Source organism: Aegilops tauschii, chromosome 1, assembly GCF_002575655.3.
Source record: "Aegilops tauschii subsp. strangulata cultivar AL8/78 chromosome 1, Aet v6.0, whole genome shotgun sequence".
Lineage (NCBI taxonomy): Eukaryota > Viridiplantae > Streptophyta > Magnoliopsida > Poales > Poaceae > Aegilops > Aegilops tauschii.
The window spans coordinates 500,984,442-501,004,138 of record NC_053035.3 but is presented as its reverse complement, the minus strand read 5'-3'; the positions used below and the strand labels follow the sequence as shown (position 1 = coordinate 501,004,138).

The following is a 19,697-nucleotide window of genomic DNA, read 5'->3' as shown; positions in this document are numbered from 1 at the left end:
TGTGTGATGCCGTCGTCACCCCCGTCATTATGCCTTTGCCGGGCAGGCATGATCGATTGTCGCCATCGCTGGTAGAGTAAAAGAGAGACGGCGATAGTCAAAGAAGGACCCTGATATAACTGCCGAACCAGCATATGGCAACTTCGAACGTTTGCGATGACAAGTTTAGTTACGCGAGGATGACAACTTTAGTTGATAAGCATGGCAAATTCGTGCTTCGGTTTATTTTTGACAAAAACTTGTCGTGTATCACCAGAATTTGCCATCCTTATGTGACTGGAATTTCTATCGAAAAACGTCAGCGCCAGGGTGCCACACACTTGAAACCTGACATGTGGCACTTATCATTCGGAAAAAAAAAACTCTATCTGACATGGCAGGTAAGGTGAGAGAAAATCATATCAAAACTGCCTACAATTCAGAGCAAAACCACTCAGGGGACAGATTGATACAGTTTCGAAGAGTTGAGGTGGTCCTCTAATCGGTACTATTAGAGTTCAGGGGAGATTTGATCCATCAGAAGAGATTTGACTTGGAAAAGTATACATTCCTCTAGAAACTATAAATATCCACCTTGATGAACAGGTATATTGCTAGCAGCCCATCGGCTTTGTCAATGACGTGCATCCCGACCACGTTTGGTTGCTCTCGCGCTCTTTGTATGGGCTCAAGCAGGCATACGTGCCTGGTACCAACGCATCATGACCTTTCTTCATTAGCTCAGGTTTTGCTCAATTCGCTCGGATGCCTCGTTATTTGTATACAAACAGAGCGCTGCCACTGCCTACATGCTCCTTTATGTCGACAACATCATCCTGACAGCATGCACCACCGACCTCCTACGACGGCTTACTGAGCACCTTCGCGCCGAGTTCGTCGTGAAGGAATTGGGGACGCTCCACTAATTCCTCGGCGTAAAGGTGGTATGGCGTGCTGACAACTTCTTCTTCCACCAGCGAAAGTACGCCTATGAGCTACTTGACCCCGCTGGGATGCTTAATTGCAAGCCCGCGGCTACGTCCGTGGATACGAATGCCAAGCTCTCCGCTACCGATGGATCTCCTATCCCGAGTGCCTCCTTCTATTGGTCCATCGTTGGTGCTTGCAGTACTTGCCGCTCACTCGTCCCGGGTGGCAGTATGCTATTCAACAGGTATGCCTTCACATGCATGCTCCTTGTGATGTTCATTGGTCCATGGTGAAGAGGATTCTTCGGTACATCCATGGACACATGGATCTTGGCATCACCTTGCAGGCGTCGTCCTTCACCGACACCATCGCTTACCTGGATGCTGATTGGGATGGTTATCTGGACACTCGCCGCGCTAAGTCTGGATATTGTGTGTTTCTTGGACCATCGCTTATTTTATGGTCGTCCAAGTGAAAGCCAACGGTTTCATGATCCAACGTTGAGGTGGAGTGTCGTGGCGTGGCATGCGCCGTCGTTGAGTGCATGTAGCTTCGATAGCTTCTTCATGGGCTTTGTCATCCCGTTCACAAAGCCACCGTTGGTTATTGCGATAATGTCTCTGCAGTCCGCTAATCTAGTCCATCATCGCCGCACCAAGCACATCGAGCTGGATACTCATTTAGTTCGTGTACAGCTGGCCCTTTGAACGGTTCGAGTTCTTCATGTTCCCACGACGCAACAATTCACGGATATGATGACAAAAGGCTTGCTGACGTCCACCTTTGAGGATTTTCGGTCCAATATTTGCATCACCAGACTCGACGCTTCGACTGCGGGTGGGTGGGGGAGGGGGCTTAAATATATGTATTGCGTGTACATTAGGCATGTTAGAATTTGTTCATATTGTTTCCTAGCACGCCATATCTCCCGGTCCCTTTCTTGTATTGAGGATACGGTTGAGATATTGCCGCCTCTTATACGGCCTCTTATACGGTATACGATTAATCAAAGTGTGTTGCATTCTATTGTTTTTGTACAACTAGGTCCGGTCATGGTGGGTGCCCGCTGACCCTGGTTACGAGTCCAAACTGATGGAGAGAGGCAAACAATATATTCCAACACTTTCCCTCGCGTCTAGTCTTATTTAGTTCTTATACGTGGGATCAGTGTAAGTTGCAGAATCCTTTTTAATACTGTGTTGGTAGGGTCTCGAACTCAATACTTTTTGGCTCTGATACTATATTAAATTCATGCACCAACTAATTGCTCCAAAAGTTTGAACTGTTAGAGAGAAGCAGACAATATATTTCAACACAACGACCAAACGTAGTGGAAGAAGGATAGTCAATGAAACTAGCAGATAAAACGTTGGAAAGCCGTCCGATGGGAGCGGGATCACGTGGCCACCGAGCGCTAGGAGTAGCCATCAGCCAGCTGAAACGAGAGGTTGTCCATATAAAATCAATCCTCTTCTTTTGTTTCACACAAAATTAAATATAAGCATATCCCCTTGCTCACTCATCTCCTCTCCTTTCACGAGAAGCTAGCAGTCAGACCGAGGGCGGCTTCACTTCTTGCAGGTGAGATCAATCGCTTGACTGCATATGATCTCATCATCTTCTTGTTCTGTTTTTCTCGTACTAGCACCTTCTTCGCCTGAAAGCCCGTCGGATTGACCTGATCGACAGACTCTCAGGGGGGTGGAATTCATGGGAGACCAGGAATATCTTATCAATGGCTACGCCGTGTGGGTGGGTTATCTGTCCATGGCCATCAGTGGCTTGGGTTTCCTGGTGCTTACTTGGACCACTGTTGTACTTCTTGGTGGTTTCGTGTCTGAGCTACATAAGGAGGACTTTTGGTGTGCGGCGTTCATCACCCTTGTACAAACAGCTGGGTTACTACTCCTCTCTTATTTATTTCGTCCTGCCACTTATATGTACATATCTGACTCAAAAAGATGCACAACAGGATTTTTGATGTTACTCTGAATGAGAAACTAGGCTATATGGAGGATGCGCTCCTCGGGTTCTTGGCGGCCATTTCATTTGGCATTGTACCCGATGACGCGCCGAGCAAGAGTTGCGCCCAAGATTTGTTGTCTTTTCTTCTCTTCTTCTCGGTAATTCTTTTAGTGTTGGTTCAAGTAATGGTGTTGGCCATAATATTGAGCCCTCTCGCAATTATATATGTGCTTGGGATATTCATGTCCGGAGTGATCTCATGGTGGCGTCTGATAGAGCACGATCACGGGGGCAACTCAGATGAAAAAGCATCAAACCTAGCACCAGCATTGCAGATCTTGTACTACCTTGCTCTGCTCCAAGGCGTGCTCTTCTGCTACAGGTTTCTGTTGACTCTCACGGAGAAGAAGTTTTCTAAGACTCTGGTCACTGAAGACTCGATGGCCACTGAAGACTCGGAAGTTCAAGCAGTACTTTACAACTACTTGCGTAAAACAAGGAGAGGATGTGAGAAGGACCCGACATTTACCCAAGGAAGGAACCTCGTCACACATGCTGTAGACAAGATTGGTTCCAATTCACCTGTTGACTGCATTTCCGGGGTAAAGATCCTATACGCAGCCATATGCATGGTGGAGAGAAAGAATGATTGGTCCAATGTCCATGGGCAGCGCATGCTGATAAAACATCTTGTCTTGTCTACATCATCCTCTCGGCATGTACTGCCGAAACTGCTAGAGATGCTAGATTCAAGAGGCCTACATGACAGAAAGGGTAGAATTCAAGCCGCGATGATAGTGGAGCGACTTGCATTCTACATTAATTTGGAGCAGTTTCCTCGGAGTATTCAACACATATCTTCCTTGATCGGGACGTTTGAACAATATAGTATAGCCGAGCCATATCCCAGATCAAGGGATGGATACGAGCAGCATCTGAAACTGCAGGTTACTCGTCGGCGGCCCTCACCAGCCGGCGAACTTGGGAAGGCCTACAAGGAGTTGTTGCTACAAGGCCTGTCTATCCTCCGGAACCTTGCCGCAGACGAAAACAATTGCAGAATCATGAGCGACACCCGAGATCTGGTCTGCAAGATCATGGCACCTGTCACTTGCGACCTACTCGACCACACCGCCGATGATCATGGTACATGGTGCGAAGTAGTAGGCCGATCGATGGAGGTGATGAGCCATTTAAGCGGTGCTCAAGGAGAAACTGGGGCCAAGCTACGCCGTGAAATCTCAAGTTGCGCAGAAACAATCGGCACACTACTAAGGATTCTTAGCTGTAAAAATTGCAAAGAAGAGTTGCGGCAAAGAGCCATTTGGATTCTCGCACGACTATACATGGATACCAACGGAATCAACAGATCAGCTGGTTTTCATCTTCTCAAAAATGAAAATAGTTGTTGCGGAGAAGACTTTGTTGGGATGCTAGTCAACATCTTCACTCGGGATAATGAGTATAGCAGCTCCATCAGAGGATACGCGGGAGAAGCGCTGTCAAATATATGTTCCCTTGGCGGAATTAGTGATGCCACAACTATCATACAAACAAGTGGTGATGTTGTTGATAGTCTCACTCAAGTGCTTTTACATGAAGAAAACGAGACGTGCAGACAAGCATCAGCTGAAATCCTTGAGCGTCTATGTACCCATTACACCAAGGATGATGAATACCTTCACAAACTTAAGAAAGCAATCCTCAAGGTAATTAGTCCTTGTCATCAAATGATGAATATTAATTACTTCAAATACACTTGATTTAGGGCCTATTTTTAGTCTAATTAAGAGTGCTAGTTTATTCTCGTCGCAGGTGATTGGAAAAATACTTTCTTGTGGAGACGGAACACATAATGGAGAAGACATAGAGAGCCAATGTGATGGCACACAAGAAAACAATGAGCCGGACAAGGATGCCCAGGGATTCCAAGTAGACACACTCTCAACTATGTCATCGAACTTGCTTTCATCATTGTTATGCCTTTGCGGGACGGTCTACAACACGCCGTTGGTCGTTGATTTGCCTCCTCAGCTGGATGCATCTAGCTTTCTAAACAATCTCAGGGACATGGTAGTGAAAAGAAGTGGCCCCACCGTCGAAAACCTGTCAGTGTGCAAGGCTGCCGGTAATATGGTCATATCAATGCTGAAATACTACAGTGGCGGGTTCTTCAAACAAGAACACTTTGGGAGCTTGATAGAGGCACTCTCTAGTGCTTCTGAGAACATGCTGGATCTCGACTACTCCGTGGTTTGCTCTTCCGCCAGCAGCTCCGAAGCCAGATCAAAGCTTGACAGGCGTACCCTCGTGTCCCTCGTGAGAGAAGCCAAAGAATTGCATGCCATGGCACCATCTACATCTTTGAGTGGCTGATTTGCCATCAAGGTTTAGATGCTTTTTATTCATTCACTGGGTTGGTTGTGTAACGTATGAAGATATACATTGTCAATTTTATTCACTGGTGTTTGAAGATTATATATGCATTGCCAAAAAAGTTGTCATTGTCCTTGTCATGAGAAAATGATGTGCAAGTACTATTCGTATTTATGCTTGTGATCAGCGAGACAAAATGTTCTGTGCTGTTCTGTGTCAGTGTATCTTACTCAGAAACATCTAAGTTTAAAGCTTTGCATTCCCAGATGGCTATCACCGTTTACGTCCACCTAATAATTATGCCAAACTTTCTTGATACCATTTCGACAGAGAGATTCACCACTAAAATTCTACATCAGCACAGACAAAGTTACACTCTTATCAAAGTCAAAAACAGAAGAGGGATGTTGCTACAAACACTTGCAGAGGACCATTCTCGAGCCGCCAACGGTTTACAACACAGCGAAAACAAACAAATAAAACAGGATATACACGGCCCGGCGCTACCACCTAGTGCAGTCTCATCAGCTCCTCCACCCGCTTGGACAACTCCTCCACGGGGACCGCCATCGCCTTGGCCACCTCCTCCATCTTGGACCTGTTGAGGTCAAGGAACGACTCGATGAGGTCACCGTCCAGGAAGTTGCGGGCCTCTGACGTCTTCTTGTCGTTGTGGAATGACCGCCACTGCTCGTGGCTCAGGCTGCCCACACCCTTGATGAACTTGACCAGGGTTGTCTGGAGCTTCTCCAGGAACACATAGTGGTCGTGGGGCAGGGAGGCGATGATGCCGATGACCCCATTGATGGTGCCAAAGATGACCGTGGGGATCTGGCCCATCTCCGAGTCAGGGAGGCGCATCACCAGCGAGCCGTGCCGGAATCTGTTGACAAACTCTCCGAGGTGGTACTCCCCGACCACCTCCAGCCTACCCCTCTCCTCGTCTGTGGCCGCGTCGCTATTCTTGCGCACAGTGAAGAGGTTGTAGCTGTTCTCTGCACCGACGTAGATGTCATCGTCAATCATCTCAACTGCAGTCATCCAGTTCGCGTTGTAGTCCCGAGCGAGCTCTTCAATCGCACTCTCCTCATGCTGCTCAAGAAAAAGAGAACATTGGTCATTGGCCTGACGAAGAGACTGATATACAAATGGAACCAGTGTTATGTGCAGCAGATGTCAAACAGCCAATGCTTACCTTGTACACAAGCAAAGATATCGACTTCATCAGGTCTCCGACTACAATGAAATCACCACGGGTTTGGGTATACAGGGCAAGTATGTGCCCATGATGGCCACATTCAGATTGCAGCTCATGCGAACCGTCCTCCCTTGTCATCCACTTGTATAACTGAATCTTCTGGTTGATAGCTGCCAACAATTTCCCATTGAATGCATTTAGAGAATAGACAGCTCCTTTCGTTTCTTTCTCTACGATTAATTGCAACCTTCCATCCTCAACTGCAAATACAAGGATCCGGCCCTACACCAAGATGCATAGTCACGTAAGCACTATGTGCAGGGAAAACTAACAAAGAAATTATTATCACCAAAGTTAATGGAGGTACAAAAGAGAAGAACACAGCAATAAGGAAACACCAAGCTCTTCTAATTATTACCTTTGTCGGTTCATTCTCCTCAGGTAAAACATATGCTGTTCCCACACAGTAATAGAAGTTATTATCATCCGAGAACGAGCAGCTAATCATGGAGCAACCGCATTCATATTGGTCGAGAGGATGTGTGGACAGAAACTCAAAAGTTTGATGATCCATCAGACGAATGAAATGCGCCTCGCTCTCCTCCATGCTATTCTGGGTGTACTTGAAACTGCAGAACGCCAGTGTCCTGGACTGTTCCTGATGGCAAATGCGCCGTGCTTGTTCATTCAACGGAATCGTGCGGATATGAAGCTTCTGGATGTCATCAATAGTTCCAATTGAAAGTTCACCTTCTTTAGCAATTGCAAGGCTGTGAATGATATACACAAAAGAAACCAACTTAACAGCAGGTTTAAGACAATCATAACATTGTTTCAAAGTAAGTGCTGCCAGGAAATTAATGGAATGGAACACAAGGGAACATGTGAAAAGCCATAGCATCAAGTAGAACAGGTTAGCATTAGCAGCCATTTGTTTTACACCATATAATTTTGTACAGTGTAATATATAATAAACTAAAATGTCGAATGATAATCATAACATTGGCTTGTATGCATCAAGAACAATGGATAAGCATAAACAAGTCAAAAGAAGAACATATTGTATGAGAAAATGAAAGGGAATTATTAGCACTATTGTTTTCAGCACAGAATGTCAGGTTTCATCATATTGTAATCAAAGTTGATTCAAAATTTCAAATATATTGATTCTGCCAGCATACAAGCATTAAGAGCTAAATATGGAAGTACCAAACAAAAAAAAACAGCCATTCCCAGAGAGAAAGAGAGATACCTGTCAGGAAAAGCAGCTGTATTGAAAGGACACATATGATTAACTTCCTTCAGATTAACATTGCTGTACAGCAGCTTCTTATTGCTACTATAGATAACAGTTGGTCTATCAGACGAAGCAAACACATGGGTTGTGCCCTTTGATGAGAATGTACGAAGGCTGATTGGCTGGGTACCAAGAGAAACCTTCTTTCTATCGGTTAGTTCACCTGTGCTTGCATTCAGCAGAAAACTGAAAAGGTGACCATCTCCAAGTGCACAAAGCAAATATGAAATCTGAAAAGGTAAATTAACCGAGGTCAACAACATTGGTAACTTAAATTAGCTTTATCTTTTTATGATGAAACATGAGATCAGCAACATACCCCTTCCAAGGTGCACATCAGAACTGACCGAGGAACAATTTCTCCACCTAAATTTTCCTTCCTGATTAATTCAAGGTCAGGAAGTGAAAATATGCTAACACTTATATCAGTCCACATCCCAATAGCAGCCAGAGAGCTATACTGTGGATTCTCCCCTACTGGGTTCAAATCGACACAAGATATCTCATGCTCTAGCTGCGCATGTTTCACTTCAACCAGCTTAGCATCCCTAATCTCTAGGTAAACAAGATGGCCACCACCGGTCGCCAACAGGACCTGCAAACACAAAATGTATTATTTCGAGTTACAGCAGAAAGCTAATATTAATGTGAATTCAAATCATGCATTTAGCATTGTCAAGCACAGAGCATGCTGGCATATATATCTACCTACTAATCAACAAGCGTCTCTCAAGTCCAGCCACAGGAGGCCTAAATGACACTCCAGAGCATTATTTTGTAGGTAAAAATAAAATAATACAAAGATGTCAACAAGTGTCTCTGAAGTCCAGCCACAAGAGGCCTAAATGACACTCCAGAGCATTATTTTGTAGGTAAAAATAAAATAATACAAAGATTTTGACTTTGGTAGTCAAGAAACAAAGTTAACAATACAAAAGGAAGAAAAAACTGAAAGGCATACACAAGAAGCGCCAGTGATGAAAGTGGACCGGTTTATCAACAATAAGTGATTAGTTCCCCTCCCTTCTCTTGCTTATGATTCATATCTCTAAACCTCTCCTTTCCGCAAAAAAAGAATACTTCTCGGTGTAGTTTGGTCAATTTGTCTTTGTTGACTATGATTATGTGTATTGACAAAGAATTAAAACATGAATACCCCAAAGTCATATTTTCTGTCACACGCATGTTTAATAAGCTGGTCATCATTGGCAATATGCCCAAAGAGAAAGGAGGGGTCGCATGAAGATATACCCACCTGACTGGCATTAGCTGATGCAACATTGACTGAAAATCCTTCCGGTGCATTCCACTGATCCACTAGCTCCCGAGAAGTGCAACTGACTAACCGGACAGAATTAGCAGTAACCTGCCATCGAGAATAGCTCATAAGATGCTAAAAGGAAACCAGGCACATACAACATGACCACAAAATATTGAAATCATCGACAATACTTTTTCATTCATTAGTAGGATTAATCCATTTCCATCTACTGTTTCATTAACTTCCCTAGCTCCCAGATTTTTTACTGGGACACACAATAATATAGTTGTGGTTTGTCAAGGAAGGCAAATAAACTAAATAATTCAATAGAAAAGGCACCTGTATAAGCATATCATTGATGGCATTTTGGCAGAACAAAGTCTGGATTTGTGCATCAAACCCTTCTATCTCAATTTCTTCTAATTCATCTTCCATGTTCATAGCCAAGAACCGAGTCTCACTTATAAAGCTCACCACCAGATACATGTCATACAGATCACTGAAGGAAGACTTCAGTGACCACAATCCCTTGATGCCTTGCAGCTCTACTGAAGCCTACTTGCGGAGAAGATATACAGATCAGCTTTCTAGAGTAAATTATATGACATGTCAAAGTACTGTTAATTTCCTTGCAAAAAATTGATTATGCACAATTCAATACCTGCTCATTAATCCCTATACCGTTACGAACCACTCGAATGGAACCGTCTTTGAATGCTCCTGAACAAGTGACCACCTGACCTTGCCCTTGCCTATCAAGGTCAACCACGCAGAAGTCCACAATGGGTCCAAGATTCACATACCGTTCAAGGATTTCGACGAATGAACCAGTTGCATCAGGTTGGAGATTCAGCTTTACCAGCTGTCAAGACCAACAAATCATTTAGTGCAAATTTCAATTCTGAAGAACTACACAACGGATGACTGAAACTTTGTTGCCAGTACAGTAAGTGCAGACATTTTATTGCACATGCAGGCATACAATTCTGTGGGTGCACTGCCCTGTTAGTTGTTACTGCTTTACTTTTACTTTTAGGGGGTTGAGGGTGGGAGAGTAGCTTCAAACAATTCGACATAAGCACTAGTACGAGTTACCAATGGAGATGCAAGATTTTTCATCTAACAAGGAGCAGTTAAAGAATAGCATGTATATTCAATTGCTGCATGGCACCAAAGTAGACACAAGTTGTTTCTCTAGCATGGAGTAAGAAGCGAGAGTAGTGGTAGCTCGTAACTTGCTACTGACCCACCTGTGAATCACCAAATCGAGAACCAACATAGACAACACCATTATCAAGATACGATATTGATGATGCAACTGAAGTCTCTCCCAAATGCTCAATTTTCAAACCAGTTACCCTAAAAAGTAACCAACACATGAAAAGAGAATTTGTAAGTGGTAAGTCAAAGATTATTTCAGTTCCAAAATTAGTGCACAGGCTAGTACCTTTCTCGTTCCTGGGTAAGGACAAGTAAATGCAAAATGCCTGCATTATCACCAAGTAAATAGCGAGAGCCATCTGGGTCAACCCTTCCGTAAGCTCTTGTGATGGACTGGCAAGAAATAGAAGATCAAGGGTAAATAATTACATCACTGTACAGACCATGTAACTGGTGACTAGAATACAAGAAAAATGAAGAGATGTAAGTATTACCTGTTTGATTGGTATAGCTTTAAATGTAGAATTAGCATTGCAGTAAACTATTGTCTCCTCGCCAATAATTATGACACCGCCGAGTGGAGCTGGTACAGGTATTAAAAGACCAGCTCCATTGTCTAAATTGTTCTGTGACCAAGGACCCTCAACGAAGTCTTTCTCCTTCAGTGCTACTTCATATGTCTTAACATGCCTGGCATCTTTGTTATCCTGACATGTAAGTACAGAAAATATAAGTCATCAAGATCTGTTACTATTACGCTAGTGGTCAAATTATTCGTAACAGAATTACAAAGGTACAAAACTTAAGTAAAAAGATTGGGCACAACAGCAATAAAGAGAAGGTTTGTTCAGTCAGTGCCCAAAAGATGATAGTTAGATTATTTCAGTAGATAAATGGCACAGCTTGTGATGTTAAAAGTAAAAAACCAGTCCAAGAGTTTCTATAGGGGTAACTTAGTTTTACAGCGAGGAATGGAACAATGAAGAGCAATTCAGTTTTGTTTTATTTCAAAAAAGAAACAAGTAATCATCTCAGTAGTATTGAATTGCATTGACATGTCAAAACAAAAACAAAATAATATGGACATAAAAAAAATCACTGGATAACATTATCAACTAATCTAGAAACTCAAAGCTACAAAACATTCACCAGTAACATATGGTATACCATGTATAAGCAGTGAAAAGCACTGCAGGTTGTGAACAGATTACACTTTAAAGGGTAAAAAAACATGGATTAAATGCATAAACCAATACACCGTATTTTTTCCACTTGAGTAAAAGGGCAAACCCTATCAATTTATGTAGTTCAATACTCTGTCCTGCTTGATTTTGATTTTAATAGTAGAAATGTAGAGATTGCAGAAGTTTGAGCAAACCTGGTAGAGGACAACTATCGTAGGTCTGACACAGCCATACAGGAACTTGATGTCCAACACTTGAAGCTCTTCTAGTCTGACATAACAAGAAAAAAGAAGCTAAATATAGGGCAGAGTGATGTAAACAGATCTAGGTTAATCAGATCAAATGGCTTAACAAAGAACATCATTAATGAAGCATTAACTCTATCATGAACTTTTAACAACTGTGCTATCCATCTACTAGCTACTTTAGGACAGAAATAAGCATGCAAATATCGGTACGACTTTCTATGCTGCTCGAGAAACTTTATGTTTTATCTTGACCAACAAGCATTGTAAAGACAAAGTAATAACAGAACCGAGATCATTTACGCATTTTTCTAAACCAATAGCAGATCAAGCAACAGAAATGTAACACTGAGAAATCGGAACAAAGCATGATATTTGTACATTATGCTTGCCTCTGACAAAAGACACAAGATCTCATAAAAAATTCAAACTCATGGAGTTACCGGGCAAAAGCATGGCCATGCACCTCAATAATCTAGTTGCAGACTACAGTGTACCACATAAAATTCTGGACTATATCACTAAATGAATGGTTTAATCTGCAATGTCATTCAGTTATTCATGCCATACTGGTACCTGATATTGAAAGCTTCCTTCAGCTGTCCTTTGTTGTCGAATGGTATAACCTGCCACACAAGGATTTCATTAAAGGATAGGAAATAGGAGCAACATGCAAAACTCTCTTGGCAATATGAATGTGAAGCTTGACTCCAAGAATGAATGAGCGAAATTCATGAAAATATAAGTAGCAGACTGGGCTTACCTTAAACAATCCATCATAGAGGTGAAGGCCAATAAGTCTACAGTCAGGGTCGATGATCCCAATCTGCATTATAAATAAAAAGGCCACCAGTAGCATTATCGCTCCATCTTAAATTAAGAGACAGAGTGCATCATTCTCTTTAGTACATACGGAATGCTATAAAATGATACAGTAAATGGGAAGTTCAAATAAGGACTAAATTAATATCATTTCGCAAACCAGAAGTAGAGTTGAAACTTGAAGCTCTGAGTACAGTACCTGTCCATTGTCCGTAGGGCGGCCAATGCGATCAGAAACATCTCCCATGGATCTACATAATCCAAACAAATTATACTCCCGTATGAAAGCATGCTAATAACTCTCAGAAAGTAACATGCAGTGATAATGTGCACCCTGTTTTTAACAAAACGCTATGCGGGCACAAGATCATCAGGTGCATGGCCTGTGATTTGTAGACCTAAGAAGAAAGGGGGGCTTGGTATACACAATCTGGAAAAACTTAATGTCAGCCTGCTGTGTAAATGGTGGTGGAATCTGGAAAGGAAGGTATGTGGCAGGATATAGTTAGAAGAAAATATAATATTTCCAAAATATGATAGGTGGAATCTGGAAAGTAAAGAATGGTGTCAGTCTGGTAAATGGCTCTATCAATAGTTCACCTTGCTGAGCTGATTTGCTGAAGATCAAACAGTTGTATACTAAAGGAAGAATTATGATGATTGGTAATGGCCAGCAAACAAACTTCTGGGGTGATACCTGGTGTGTTGATAAACCCTTGAAAGATCAATACCCTGATTTGTTTGCAATTTGCAATGATACAAGCTGCACTGTCAAAAAGCTAGCAGAAAGGGGGGAGGCTTACTTTTGGAAGATGAAGACAATGAGGATCGAAGCAAGGACTGCTGCAGACGATGACACAGATGAATCGGAAGCAGGAGAGGTTATGGAGGAAGATTGAAATATGAACGATGCAATGGAAGCTTTTCTGGGCTTTGGCGGCTATTTCTTCCATGTAACCGGCCTAGGATATAACTTGCAATGTGCTCTCAGGGTTGTTCTTTAAATTTTTTTCAGTTAGCGGATATACGCGGCAGCGATTTGTGAACCTTATTTTAGTTTTTGCTTTGCACCAAGATGCTTTCTTTTGTTTTTGTTCCGCTATCCCTTGATGGGGGAACCCGATCCTTTTCTGGATCGTATGAATATCAAGGTGCCCATTTGAACCAGAAAGGCACAGGAAAGTAAATAAAGGTAACCTCGCCCAACATACGCCCATGCCACCTATCATCACCTGACATGCTGGCAACAGACCTGCTGACGGCGACAGCGAGCAGCAACTAAAGTTAGCTTTCCCTCCCTCGCAATCTGTGTCTCTGCCACAATTTTAAACAGGCCACCGCCTACTCAAATTAGACACACCCGACACACCTGCCTAGCCAACCCAGTCAACTGCTAGCACTGTACAGAAGACTATTTCGGGTCCTTGTATGGTCCTTCAGGACCCTTCCTATGTTTGAACAAAAAACCATACCTTTGTAGGTAAGAGCAATAGGGAGAATACATGAGGTGCGAGTGCGACCTAAGTCAAAATTATTTCCCCTTGCCTAGATTGCAGCCTTCTACACAGTTAAGCAGAGAGCAGCCTTCTATACCCAAAATAAAGTCAAAATTATTTTCCCTTCCCTTGTTACGGTTTTTCCTTTTTGAACAAAGGAAGAGTCCCGAAGGACCCAGAGCTGGCTGGTATTAATTACCCAAAGATATTACAAGACAGCCATTACAGCCACCCTGCCTAGCAGCTAGCGCCATAAAGAAGAATGCTCGCTAAGTACGGTAAATAGGTAATCAACCATGGCAACCTCCCTGGCCTGCCTGGATGAAAAGGTATCACCTTGATGACAGTGTGTGGGACTCGTGATACACAAGACTGCGTGACAGTCAACCAGAACCATTGGACTATCCAATTTCATGGCTCTAAAACACCAATATTATCCCACAGACACATGCCAATTTACACACGTGCCTTGCAAAGCAAAACCAGGGGCACAAAGAGTCCATACCTCGTGAGAAGCTCTGATTTTTCTGCGTCCCACTGCAGGACGCAGAACTTGTACCTCTCCGTTGCGATGAAGAGGAAGTCCTGGGCCTCATTCTGAAACGGGAAAAACAGTTAGGGAATCATTCCGACAGAAACATCGCACCGCACAAAGAAAAAAGCAGCCTTTGAAGGGACGGGGCGTTAACTCACGTGAGGCCGGAAGAGCTCGATGGTCGCGATCCTCCCGTATATGGGCACGTCAAGCATAGGCTGGCAAAAAACAAGTGTTACGGTCTTGCAGAAAAGGCAGACTATCGTGCAAGCGAAGAAAGTAACAGAGAGGTGGGGGACGGATACGGCGTCTGTCGGTTACCTGAAGGCCCTGCGGCGTGAGCAGGTGGATCTCGATGCGGGTGCATTTCCTGAAAGTTGACGGCGAAACAGGCACGTTTAGCAGTGCGATTTGGCGGGAATCCGGCATAATAAGAATTAAAGAGAAAAACTATGACATCTAGCTAGTGAACCACAAGTCTGCAGCTTATGAAATACTGTAGTTTCCTGAACGCATTATCGATTCGCCGCATTCAGACACGTATCGGCTCCGACAAATTCCCCGTCTATCATCAGGGTACCTACGTGTGGTGCGGGCGCAGACACGTCGTCCTACCTAAAGGCGCCATTTTGCTCCGGCCCGGCGGGCTAGACCTACAGAACACCGCGCCGCGCCCTAGGGCCGTACAGTACACTCAGTCACCCATGGCCCCGGATCCTCACGGACGGCTAGCCGGAGAGGAACCACCCCTGGAGGCAGAACAAATCGGGCGCGCGCGGGCGCCTCCGGCCGGGAGCAAAACCCTAGGCCGCGCGAGCACGAACGCGGGGCAGCGGGGGCGCGCGGGGCCGGGCGGGCGGGAGGTGAACCCTACCTAATGGAGGGGACGGGAGGGGATTCGGGGAGGGGGGGCTTACGCGACGATGAGGTTGAGCTGGTGGGGGCCGGTGAAGTTGCCGACGCAGGAGTGGCTGACGCTGGTGGGCTTGTGCGCCGTCACGACGTAGTTCCACGTGCTCATCTCCGCCCTACGCCGCCCGCCGCCGCCGCCGGAGGAGGGTTCTGGGCTCTGTGGAGCGGTGGTAGGAGAGAGAGACGGGACAGGAGATGCGCTGCGCTGGGTTGGGCTCCCCTCTCCCCCCTCTTTTTCACGGTGCTGCTCTGGAGTCTGGACGCACGGGGGGCCGGTCAGCTGGGCCGCGTTTCGGCCCGCCCGAGCCACGCGCTCAATGGGCCTGTCCCTCGGCCGCGTTCCCTGTGGGCCCACGTCCATCCGTGCTGAGGCCTTTTTTTCTCTCTCTCTTCTTTTCGCATGGAGATGGATCGATGGATCCGTACGCCGGACGTGAGCCTCCTCCGCCGCGTTCATTCTTCCTCCGACGCGCGGAGTGGTGAGTGCGGGAGAGGCGGTTCAAGCATGGACAAATTCGTAGTGACAGTACGTAAGTTCTTGGACCGGTTCAAGCATGGACAAATTCGCATGTGTCTGTATTGTTTCTCCTATTTCACAGCCTACCCTACCGGCCACATGAATCTAGCTGAAACAACAGCAATTCACTGTTAGGGTTAGGCTGGGGGTCGGAGAATCAACTATGGTGGCATTTCGAATTCGACTCAACCCCTCTGTTTTGTCTTGCAAAAGAGGAAAGGAAGGTAGGAAGATTACAAGGCGACGGCTGACCCGCGTATCAATTCGCCGCCGATCCTATTACACACTGTGCTACTTATAGCCAGTCACTTAAGCAACCGATCCTTCTCAGCATATCGTGTCGACGGATGATGGGCCCGCTTGCTGGTCCGGCCTTCCTTGGTTATGAATGGTCAATCTCCTTGCGGGCCTGGAGTAGACGGCACGGTGCTAACACTCTCCTCTCCTTGGAAACCAGCTTGTCCCCAAGCTGGCGCTCGCAGGAAACGTTGCTTGAACTCCTCGAGGTATTCGCAGTTCGCCAGTGTGTCAGGTTGATCCGACCAGTGGATGAGGCCTTGAGGTATAGCTTCTTCACCGCGACGATGCAGGCGAGCGTTGCAGGACGCGCGCTGACACAACAAATTGGGAATCAACGGGAGGAAGTTCAGATTGTACCTGGCAATTTGGTCGAAGAGCAAGCTTCAATTGAGACACATGTAGTACATGGTGAATACGAGTGCCTTCAGGAAGTGCTAGGCGATAAGCTTATGTGCCAACCCTCTCAATGACTTTATAGGGCCTGTAATACTTGAACATCAATTTGTGATGCACACGTGGAGCAACAACCGATTGGATATACAGTTGGAGCTTGAGAAAAACAGAGTTACCCACCTCAAAGACTCTGTCCGATCATTATTTGTCAGTGTGGTGCTTCATCCTTGATCTCACTACCCGGATATGCATAGTTTTGTAGCCAGATGTGCATAGTTGTTGGTCACTAGCCGGATATGTATGCATAGGTCTTGACAATGTTTTTTGTATCCATCCCGTGCATGTACAGTGTTCAAGAAGTTGGAGAAGAAAAACTTCACCGTCATGCATTGTTGGTTGAAGTTAAGTGGGCAACCCAAGTGAAACCTATTCATAACCAAGACCGCCGTCCAAGCCACCGAGGAAAAAATCAGGGACCAAACCGACCCAACAGAAGAACCGCCCAAGAAGATTAGAAGAGAGTTTCGAGAAACAAGTGGGAGGAGGAGTGGGCAAAGCGAGAAGGTGCGGCCAAGTTGACGGAGAAGTTCTAGGACATCTTGTCGAAGGAGGAGGCATATGTCAAGCCGTCCGACATCAAGGAGGAGAAAAAGGCAAAGAGATTCAAACTGTTGATGGAGGTGAGTGGGAAGAAGCTAGCGCTCGAAAAGAAGAGGGCATTGATCGAAGAGAAAAGGCCATGCTCGAGGAGAAGAAGGCGTTGCTCGAAGAGAAGAAGGTGCAGATAGCTGCTGATACGGAGGACGCCAAGATGTTGACCTTGAATTTGGATCCTTTGGATGCCGACGCAAGAATAATCGTGCAAGCTATCCGCTGCAAGATGTTGGAGCGACAGAAAGATGATTTGGAGGTGGCGGACAAGAAGGAGATGGTGGCAGCAGAGGAGGAGGAGGAAGCGAAGGCTGCCTATACAGTGATGACAACACCTTGAGCATGGAAACTCGAACTGTCAGTTCGGTAGGGCAGAAAATCTAATTTTTTGCACGAACTCGGACTGATATTTTTTTGTGATCGTGCATGTAAAAATTACATCATACTTACCTCTTTTTGGGTGTGATCGGGTTGTGAACCGGCGCTGTTGTGATCCGGCACTCGTATGATCCGGCGCGCGTATGGATCAGACTTCATTTGAATTTCAAATTGCCCGTTATTGGCGGACATATACAGGATAGCATTGCATGACCGCTTCCGGCATCAGTGCCCGCGGACTGGTCCTCCTTGTCCGCGGACGAATGTCGGAGCAAATTTACGGGTCGGTATTGGAGATGCCCTTACTCACATTGTCTGTGGAGGAGCGCCAAGCACAGCCAACGGAGGACGCACTCAAAATCCTATGATCTACTCCCTCCGTTTCTAAATATAAGCATCTTTAGATATTTCAATACGGACTACATACAGATGTATATAGACATATTTTAGTGTGTAGATTCACTCATTTTGCTTAGTATGTAGTCCGTATTGAAATTTTTAAAAAGGCTTATATTTAAAAACAGAGGGAGTAATGATTAATCTAAAGCAATGGTTGGGGTGGCGGAGCTAGGTTCGGTGTTCAATTAAGCGCTGCTCCCCAGCAAGCATGGTGATGGAAGTCCCCCATGGTGGAGATATCTGAGAGGGTGGAGGAGCTGATGAGACCGTACTAGATAGCGCCACACTGTGTATATCTTGTTTTTTAAAAGTTACCGCGGCATGAAAAAGTCGACCTGAATCATTTTCTTTTTCATAAACTAGCAAAAAGGCCCGTGCATTGCAACGGAGACATACGTCTCTCTCCCTCCATCCCTCCCTTGGGTCCTTATTGTAACCATGTTGTGTTAGAGCTAGATGCTCCTGCTTGACCGTTTTTGTGGTATTAAAGAGTTTAACTGTTGTGGTACAATTCTTAATTTAACTAGTCAATTACACATGTGTTACTGCATGAAAGATCATGGATGTCGCCTAGATGGGGGTGAATAGGCGCTTTAAAATAATTACGATTTAGGCTTGAACAAATGCGGAAAAAACCTAACGGTTAATTTATCAAGCACAAAACCTACAACAACTAGGCTCACCTATGTGCACCAACAACTTATGCTAAGCAAGATAAACAACTAAGTGATAGCAAGATATATGACACAAAGCAATATGGCTATCACACAGTAAAGTGCGTAAGTAAAGGGCTCGGGTAAGAGATAACCGAGGCACGCGGAGACGACGATGTAGCCCGAAGTTCACACCCTTGCGGATGCTAATCTCCATTTGGAGCGGTGTGGAGGCACAATGCTCCCCAAGAAGCCACTAGGGCCACCGTAATCTCCTCACGCCCTCGCACAATGCAAGATGCCGTGATTCCACTAAGGGACCCTTGAGGGCGGTTACCGAACCCGTACACTTTGGCAACCCTTGGGGGCGGTCACAGGTACCCGTCAAATTGCTCGGGGCGATCTCCACAACCTAATTGGAGACCCCGACGGTTGCCCGGAGTTTTACACCACAATGATTGAGCTCCGAACAACACCAACCGTCTAGGGCGCCAAGGCACCCAAGAGGAACAAGCTCTAGGGTGCCCAAACACCCAAGAGTAATAAGCTTCTAAAACTTCACTTCCACGTATCACCGTGGAGAACTCAAACCGATGCACCAAATGCAATGGCAAGGGCACACGGAGTGCCCAAGTCCTTCTCTCCCAAATCCCACCAAAGCAACTAATGCTAGGGAGGAAAATGAGAGGAAGAACGAAAGAAGAACACGAAGAACTCCAAGATCTAGATCCAAGGGGTTCCCCTCACTTAGAGGAGAAAGTGATTGGTGGAAACGTGGATCTAGATCTCCTCTCTCTTCTCCCTCAAGAACTAGCAAGAATCACTGGAGGGATTGAGAGTTAGCAAGCTCGAAGAAGGTCAACGATGGGGGAAGAACATGAGCTAAAGAGATAAGGTCCATTGGGGAAGAAGACCCCTTTTTATAGGTGGGAAAAATCCAACCGTTATGCTCACAGCCTGCACAGAGCGGTACTACCGCTCGACCTCACGGTACTACCGCTAGGGGTAGCGGTACTACCTCAAAGGGCAGCGGTACTACTGGTTG

The 19,697-nt window shown here is 45.2% G+C and overlaps 2 protein-coding genes across 5 annotated transcripts; one reads left to right on the top strand and one right to left on the bottom strand.

Moving 5' to 3' along the window:
* The first annotated feature begins 2,394 nt into the window (after nucleotides 1–2,394).
* LOC109764432 (uncharacterized) lies at nucleotides 2,395–5,457 on the top strand. Of its 3 annotated transcripts, none has more exons than XM_020323246.4 (4): nucleotides 2,395–2,490; nucleotides 2,607–2,807; nucleotides 2,882–4,583; nucleotides 4,690–5,457. In XM_020323246.4, the coding sequence occupies exons 2-4, from the start codon at nucleotides 2,620–2,622 to the stop codon at nucleotides 5,248–5,250; spliced, it is 2,451 nt and encodes an 816-aa protein (XP_020178835.1). In that variant the 5' UTR covers nucleotides 2,395–2,490; nucleotides 2,607–2,619; the 3' UTR covers nucleotides 5,251–5,457. The 3 variants fall into 3 exon arrangements, with proteins under 3 accessions (XP_020178835.1, XP_073358997.1, XP_073358998.1); XM_073502896.1 differs by having other exon boundaries at nucleotides 2,599–2,807; XM_073502897.1 differs by lacking the exon at nucleotides 2,395–2,490 and having other exon boundaries at nucleotides 2,672–2,802.
* A 90-nt stretch (nucleotides 5,458–5,547) lies between these two features.
* Nucleotides 5,548–15,585, bottom strand: LOC109764431 (DNA damage-binding protein 1). 2 transcript variants are annotated; one of them, XM_020323245.4, is made up of 19 exons: nucleotides 15,367–15,585; nucleotides 14,771–14,819; nucleotides 14,608–14,667; nucleotides 14,420–14,511; nucleotides 12,618–12,669; nucleotides 12,360–12,422; nucleotides 12,173–12,222; nucleotides 11,546–11,621; nucleotides 10,662–10,874; nucleotides 10,454–10,560; nucleotides 10,257–10,365; nucleotides 9,668–9,868; nucleotides 9,346–9,561; nucleotides 9,001–9,111; nucleotides 8,065–8,340; nucleotides 7,701–7,975; nucleotides 6,867–7,218; nucleotides 6,446–6,730; nucleotides 5,548–6,342 (listed from the first exon to the last, which is right to left on the bottom strand). In XM_020323245.4, the coding sequence occupies exons 1-19, from the start codon at nucleotides 15,468–15,470 to the stop codon at nucleotides 5,761–5,763; spliced, it is 3,273 nt and encodes a 1,090-aa protein (XP_020178834.1). In that variant the 5' UTR covers nucleotides 15,471–15,585; the 3' UTR covers nucleotides 5,548–5,760. The 2 variants fall into 2 exon arrangements, with proteins under 2 accessions (XP_020178834.1, XP_073358993.1); XM_073502892.1 differs by having other exon boundaries at nucleotides 12,618–12,893; nucleotides 13,019–14,511; nucleotides 15,367–15,568.
* Between the last annotated feature and the right edge of the window lie 4,112 nt (nucleotides 15,586–19,697).